The sequence below is a fragment of the Poecilia latipinna genome, unplaced genomic scaffold, assembly GCF_001443285.1.
Source record: "Poecilia latipinna isolate Pla-1442-1.1 unplaced genomic scaffold, P_latipinna-1.0 Scaffold982, whole genome shotgun sequence".
NCBI lineage: Eukaryota > Metazoa > Chordata > Actinopteri > Cyprinodontiformes > Poeciliidae > Poecilia > Poecilia latipinna.
Window position 1 is genome coordinate 70,503 of NW_015113598.1, and position 6,776 is coordinate 77,278.

Here is a 6,776-nt window from a genome sequence, read left to right on the forward strand (position 1 = left end):
CCCCCCCCGGGTTTGATTGGTTTTTTTTGGCTGTTTTGTTTTGTTTTTTTTTTTTTTTTTTTTTTTTTTTTTTTTTTACAGATTATCTGTCTCAAATTGTCAACATTTCTGGTTGAACCATAAACATTTTAGCAAAACTGTTGTATACTGGTGAATTTCAAGTTGAAAACTACTGATGACCAAGAGCCAACAAAAAGGCTGGTCCCACAAACACAAAAATCATCTTAATAATCTCCAAAACCTGCAGGATTATATTATGTGGCATGCAAAACATTTTCTTCGATTTGTACTTGTGTATTTCTGAAACCTGCTGTAAGGATTTGCTTCTTTCTTCTTTGCAGGATTTCATTTGGTTGCTGCGGACGCTTCACCCTGGCTGAACTCTTGTCGTTCTCGCTCTCCGTGATGTTGGTCCTCATCTGGGTGTTGACCGGACACTGGCTCCTCATGGATGGTGCGTCACTCAGAGCTTTCCTCTTGTGGAAACATCAGTCGCTGTTAGAAATATTTTAGGCTTGTAGCTCCAGCGTGAGCATCAACGCACATTAATAACGTTCTACATTAGATCTTGTCGCGATTCAAAGAATTTGTCTCGGCATCGACTGACCTTAGAATATTCAAAGTATCTTTTCAGGGATTCCTTACTGTGTTAGATGTAACTTTATGCTCATTAAATAGTTTGATGAAATCTAATTTTCTATCATCACATGAAGAACCTTGGCCTGGCTCTGACTGAGGAGGTTTATTTAGTTGTCTTCAAACATTTACAGCAATGTGCTTTATTCTAAAGGGAAGGAGTGTTACTAGCCAGCTAAATGGTTTTCAGGCAACTCATTGTCTTCCTGAAATGTAAAAAAAAAAGCTACTCTGTATTTAAAAATAGTATTTAATACAGGTTGCATTTTGGGCATTTTGTTTTCAATTACATGAATGCAACCTTGGAAAAGTTAAGAGTTCTGTATTGGCAAACACGTAAAGTTTTAAATATAATTTTCTGCTCAATACGTGTCGTTTCAAGAAACATAAACTATAATTATGATAAATAAAATATAGTAAATCCGCTTTAACCTCAATACGTCTGCTCGTTTTTTCTAAAATGTGGAAATATGTTTTTAAATGCCACTTTCTTTCCCCTCGCTGCAGCTTTAGCCATGGGCTTGTGCGTCGCCATGATCGCTTTTGTTCGGCTTCCCAGTCTGAAGGTCTCCTGCCTGCTGCTGTCAGGACTGCTCATTTATGATGTGTTCTGGGTAAGAAGTCATCCCGCTATGAGCTCTACCTGCATCGCTAAAAGGAAGCACAGCCATAAAAGATGTCGACTCCAGGGGGTTTTCAGAAAATGAGAGCGATTCGGGTTTATGAAAGCCTTTGCTTGTCTTTGTGGCGGCACTTGCTGCTGCTCAGAAGGGGATGTAATCTGTGAACGCAGTCATCCTCGGTGAGTGTAAAGAATGACTAGTCGGTACTCAAGGAACAATTGCTAACTATGTAAGTTATAAGCACAGCAGGAGGTAAGCCTCAACTTTAATAATGCAGAGAAAAAGCATCAATGACACAGTAGTGGTCTAACTACAAAGGGAAACTGTTGACGCTACATTTAAAAATTAATTGCTGTTTTTTTTTTTTTTTTTTGTTTTAATTTGGTCAAATTGGCATTTATTTTTCTTCCAAGATGCTGATCTGAATCACTTCAGGTTGCTTAATACGTAATCAGTGACGTTACCAAAGTCAGTGTCATGAAAATGAAAATTGAAATGGCAGATTGTCTGTCAATTCACTCACTCCCCAGTAACGACAGCATTCAGGATTCAGAAGGAATTTCTGTCTGACCTCCTTGGTATGCTGCTCCACCACAAACAACAAAAACTACGGCACAGTGAAGCTCCACCCGTTTGCTCTTCATTTTTTTATAGATTCACCTGTTAGCGGAGAATTACCAGAGACAAATTCGCCTGTTTGTTGAGGGTTTTCGTTTTTAAATCTTCAAAAACACAAAATTCATCTTGGCAAGCTGAAATACTTTGACGCAGTGCTACGTGACATGATATTGCCTGGTGTTTGAAAAGCAGCCAATCCAAGAGCACCATTGGTTTTTCTTGGCACTGATTGGCTGTAGAGTGGAGATGAGGAAGATGACTCTAAATCGTTGCTGGTTACATTGTTTGCTAACTACATTAGGTCCAAAACAACATTGTGTGCTACACGTTATGCAGAGGATCATGCACTGTTTGTTGTTTTTTATATTTTATTGATAAGAAAATGCTGCAGATATGAATAATTTTTGTTTGTTTTAACAAGGACTGGGATTGCATGACATCGTAAAAAAAAAAAAAAAAACACCCATGTTTTCAGCCTTTACTTTTTTTTTTGATTGACTTATCTGTTAATTGATCTGAACTGTTTATTCTAGAATAATTAATGTAATAATACATGCGGCATGCTCAAACTGACTTTATTTTTCATTTGAAGGTGTGCAATTAAAGCATCAAAGACCCTGTGTGTCTAAAACACGGAAGCTGTTATTACTCAGTTCCCCGCCCCACAGAAGGGATTAAAACTAAAACTCAGTCTTTAGGAGTAAATGTGTGTCTAGAAACTCATTTCTCTCAAGGAGTAATTGTTGTTTTGCACTAATTTCTCCGTAGATCTGAGCCAGCTGAGTTTTTCCAACACAAGATCTTTTACATTTACCGTTTACCCAACTGCTCTAAGCTAACTAGCTTCTCAAAAAAATATGTTTTTGCTCATCATGCAATGAAAAGGCTGAATGAAAATCATTTTTGATGGCTTTTCTCTCTCCTTCTCTCCTGCTAAAGGTGTTCTTCTCAGCGTACATCTTCAACAGTAATGTGATGGTCAAAGTCGCCACTCAGCCTGCTGAAAATCCCATAGATGTTCTCTCCAGGAAGCTACACCTAGGGCCCGGGATGGGCCGCGACGTTCCCAGACTTTCATTACCTGGCAAACTGGTGTTCCCAAGGTAACACGCACATTACAGTGGTGCTGGAAAGTTTGGGAATTTTTACCAGAATTTTATATATTTCAGACAAAAACGTCACCAGGTTTTCACGGAAATCTTAAAAGTAGATGAAGGCGAACCAAATTAACAAATGAAATAAGGGATTATTTAAATTAATACTTTGCCTCCATCTACGTTTTTGGAGTTTCAGTGCAACTCTTCTGATGTTTGTAATTATTTGATGTATATCAATAATTCTGAAGGGTTGACAAACTTTCCAGCACCACTGTAATCACAGGGGGTAATAAGGGAGGGATTTGTTGAATTTCACTCATGATGTGTCACAAAGTTCAACCTTTGCTGGTGATTTGTAGCTAAATACTCTCGGAACAAATACCTTCATGCAGTTCTTCCCAGAGCAGCCTCTGCTAGAAATGCACTTCCTGGTACAGAGGAAAACCGTCTAAGGGTATTTATAGGCTGGAGAAATCTTCGAGGCAGTATTGTCTGGAAGTGATCAGATCACGTTTGCGTGCAGGAACATCAGCACCTTGTCTAAGTGTCGGTAGTGATGTAGCTGCTCTCGTGACGGGGTTGTCCAGCGCTCAAACCGTCCCTCATCAAAGCCTTAGATGCACAATGCACCGAGTCCTCTCCCCAGATGGAGATGCCGATTAGATGTGGCAGAGGTCACCATCTTAACATGCAGAGCTGAAAACAACCCGACACCTTTTCAGATTTTTACTTCCATCGCTTCAGTTTCAAATCAACTTTTCAGACCATCTTTGGTTTTCACTAAAGAAGAGAGTGAAATGCAAATGAATGTATAGATACCAATCACAACACCATAGTTTGTTTCTGCTTTTCGCTGATATTCAATTAAATTCAGAAATACTTTATCATCCAGGAGATGCTAACAGCTCCTTATCTGGGCAACAGAGGTAATATCTCACAGTAAAATGTCCTGGATGAGATCATCGGATGTTAGCAGGCACTGCTAATCCCCCTCATTTGCTTTTGCTGCTCCTCTGTAAATCTCTGTCTGCTGTGTGTGGTTAGAAAGCCGGGCAGAGAGACGTTGGAGTCAGAGGAATGATCCTCTCCCATTATGATCGATGGAAGAGATGATCTGAACTTCATTCTCCTCTCTTTGCTCTTTGGTCCTGCTTTCTCATAAAGACATAAAATTGTTTTGTTGTTAAATTTGTCCTTGATAAACTAGAGCTAAGAAAATATCTACACTTGGATGAATAGGAATAGTAAAACTGTTTTAAAAAATCTAGACTAAAAAACCTTTTATTCAAAATTCCTACAGTTTTTTGAAAATGTCAAAAGTTTGAGAAAGTCTGACAACTTTGAAAGAATTTGAGACATACTATTGATAAATTAGATTTTTGTTATTCTAACATAGTAAATGTAATAATGTAATGCATAACATGCCAACAGGCTTATGAAGTTTGTAATGATTTGTGATAACAGTGCCCTGAAAAAACTGTTAGCTATTAAGCAATTATTTGTGGAACCTATAAGGCTTTATTTTATACATCTTCAGGTACTGCAAAGCAGTCTGTACAGAAACATCTCGGTTTCAGAAAGAGATGATGAAGCAGTGACGTGTAGATTAGCGTAATCTCCACTGCCGAGTCGCAGTTATTCTCCGATTTGTCCGTTCTAGAGTTTCACCTTCGCTTCCGCTCTTTGCCTCCATGCAGCTCCACAGGAAGCCACTTCTCCATGTTGGGAATCGGAGACATCGTGATGCCGGGGCTGCTGCTGTGCTTCGTCCTGCGCTACGACAACTACAAGAAGCAAGCAACGGGGGAGGTCCCGGGGCCCGGCAACATGTCCGGACGCATGCAGCGCGTCTCCTATTTCCACTGCACCCTCATCGGATACTTTGTGGGTAAGCAGCCGATCAATGCACAGACGGATGGGAGAGGTCAAGTTTTTCTAAGATCTTCTCATAAGTTCGGCATTCTCCTCGCAGGACTGGTTTGCTCTGTTTTGTTTCCTTCTTTTTGAACATGTTTTCTCCTCAGGCCTGCTGACTGCCACTGTGGCCTCGAGGATCCATCGTGCTGCTCAGCCCGCTCTGCTCTACTTGGTTCCCTTCACCCTGCTGCCTCTGCTCACTATGGCTTACCTGAAGGTATTACAGCCCCATTTGTTCCCTACAGAAAAGTGTCGGCCACATTCATCTAGATTTTGTTTGACAAAAATAAAAATCTCTTGCAATCTGATGACAAATCTTCTTGCATAATGTCAAAACTAAATTTACATAAAACTTGCAGTTTTAACTGACCTTGCAAATATTTTGGTACCTCATAAATCACATCACAGCGACAAATTTAAATACGTTTTACTGTTGTTTTTATGTGACAAACCAAAACACAGTATCTACATAATGAATAATTGTAGTAAAAGAAAAACGATGTGTGGTTTTCAAAGCAATGTTTTCACAAATAAAAGTAATACTAATGATAATAAGAGCAATAATCACTGAAGCAATCAGAAGACCCAAGATAACTCTGGAGGAACCAACGAGATCTACAGGTGAAACGATTAATTGAATTAATTGTGATTAATCTATCCTTGAAATAATCATCAGCTTTTTTAGTAATTAGTCAATTGTTGCCTGGACTACTTTGACTCTAAAAGAGGCCATTTGCTGAAGTAACAACACAGTCAAAGCGACAATTATGCCAAAACTGTATGAAACATTTATACATTTTCATTGAAGTTTAAAACCTTCTTCTGTAAATCTGTTCTACTCAAAACTCCTCGGGTCTCTTTTTTGGTTCAAATTCTGTTAAAAAAAAGTCCTATTAGACATTTTTTGTTGCCTAATTGCAATCTAAAAAATCAATCAGCATTGTAGTAGACAGTATTTTTTAGTTGCAGATGCATCCTTTGCTACAAATGATGAAGCATACACTAAAAGAAGGCTATGTTGTTACATTTTAGGTAATAAAATTAGATTTTTTTTTATTATTATTATTATTTGCATCTTTTAATGAGTTTCTAATGTTGTGTAAAAGAGGAGGAAGTGGTGACATAAAAACCCTGCAGAATGTAACAAATTTTTATCCGATTAATCAATCGGTCATCAGAATAATCAGGCTCTTTTTCAGCAACTACATGGAAGCTTGTCACAGGTGATTGAGATAAATAAGATCAAACTGAGATGAAAATACATCAACAGCTGCAAAACAACTCGAGTTGGGCTCATCTCACACCAGGAAAACAACCGTAAACAGCAGAGTGTTGGTTTAGAGTCCATTTGATGACCTGCAGCTTTGCCCCAGCACACCTGGTTCAGCTGGTTGCTTTACCTCACAAGGAGGCCATCAATTTCTGCAGAAGTCGCCCATTCATGCAGCTGGGAAACACCTGGAACGTGCCGGACACTAGGATTGAGAACCAGTGGTTACACTTTCAAACGTCAATTACCCTCAAACCAAGATTTGAGAATTATTTCTCACATTTGCTCTCTATCCCACCTGACTGAGCTTGAACTCTTTTGCAAAAACAAATGAGCAACAAACTCAGTCTCTACATGCAAAGCCCCGGAGAATGATGCTCCCACAGTCTGGCGACTATAATTGCACTGAAAACCACGTAAGGGACTGGCTATAAAAACACACCGCACATTTCAGATTTTATGTGTATTCATAAAAAGAAAAACTTTCTCCTTTTCAATTCATTTCACCACTTTGTGTTGGCCTGTCACATAAAATCCCTACAACTTACACCGATTCTGAAAAGTCGTAGTAGTTTTTGACTCCAGACTGATGTGTGCGTGTGTGTGTGTGTGTGT

At 39.0% G+C, this 6,776-nt stretch overlaps 1 protein-coding gene across 1 annotated transcript in view; it reads left to right on the plus strand.

Annotated features, from left to right (window-relative positions):
* The window catches only part of sppl3 (signal peptide peptidase 3), a 31,840-nt gene that overhangs the window by 21,323 nt on the left and 3,741 nt on the right, over positions 1 to 6,776 (plus strand). Inside the window, exons 6-10 of the mRNA XM_015050276.1 lie at positions 342 to 454; positions 1,144 to 1,250; positions 2,817 to 2,980; positions 4,672 to 4,862; positions 4,999 to 5,130. Coding sequence (XP_014905762.1) covers positions 342 to 454; positions 1,144 to 1,250; positions 2,817 to 2,980; positions 4,672 to 4,862; positions 4,999 to 5,130 — 707 coding nt within the window. The remainder of the gene's footprint in view (positions 1 to 341; positions 455 to 1,143; positions 1,251 to 2,816; positions 2,981 to 4,671; positions 4,863 to 4,998; positions 5,131 to 6,776) is intronic.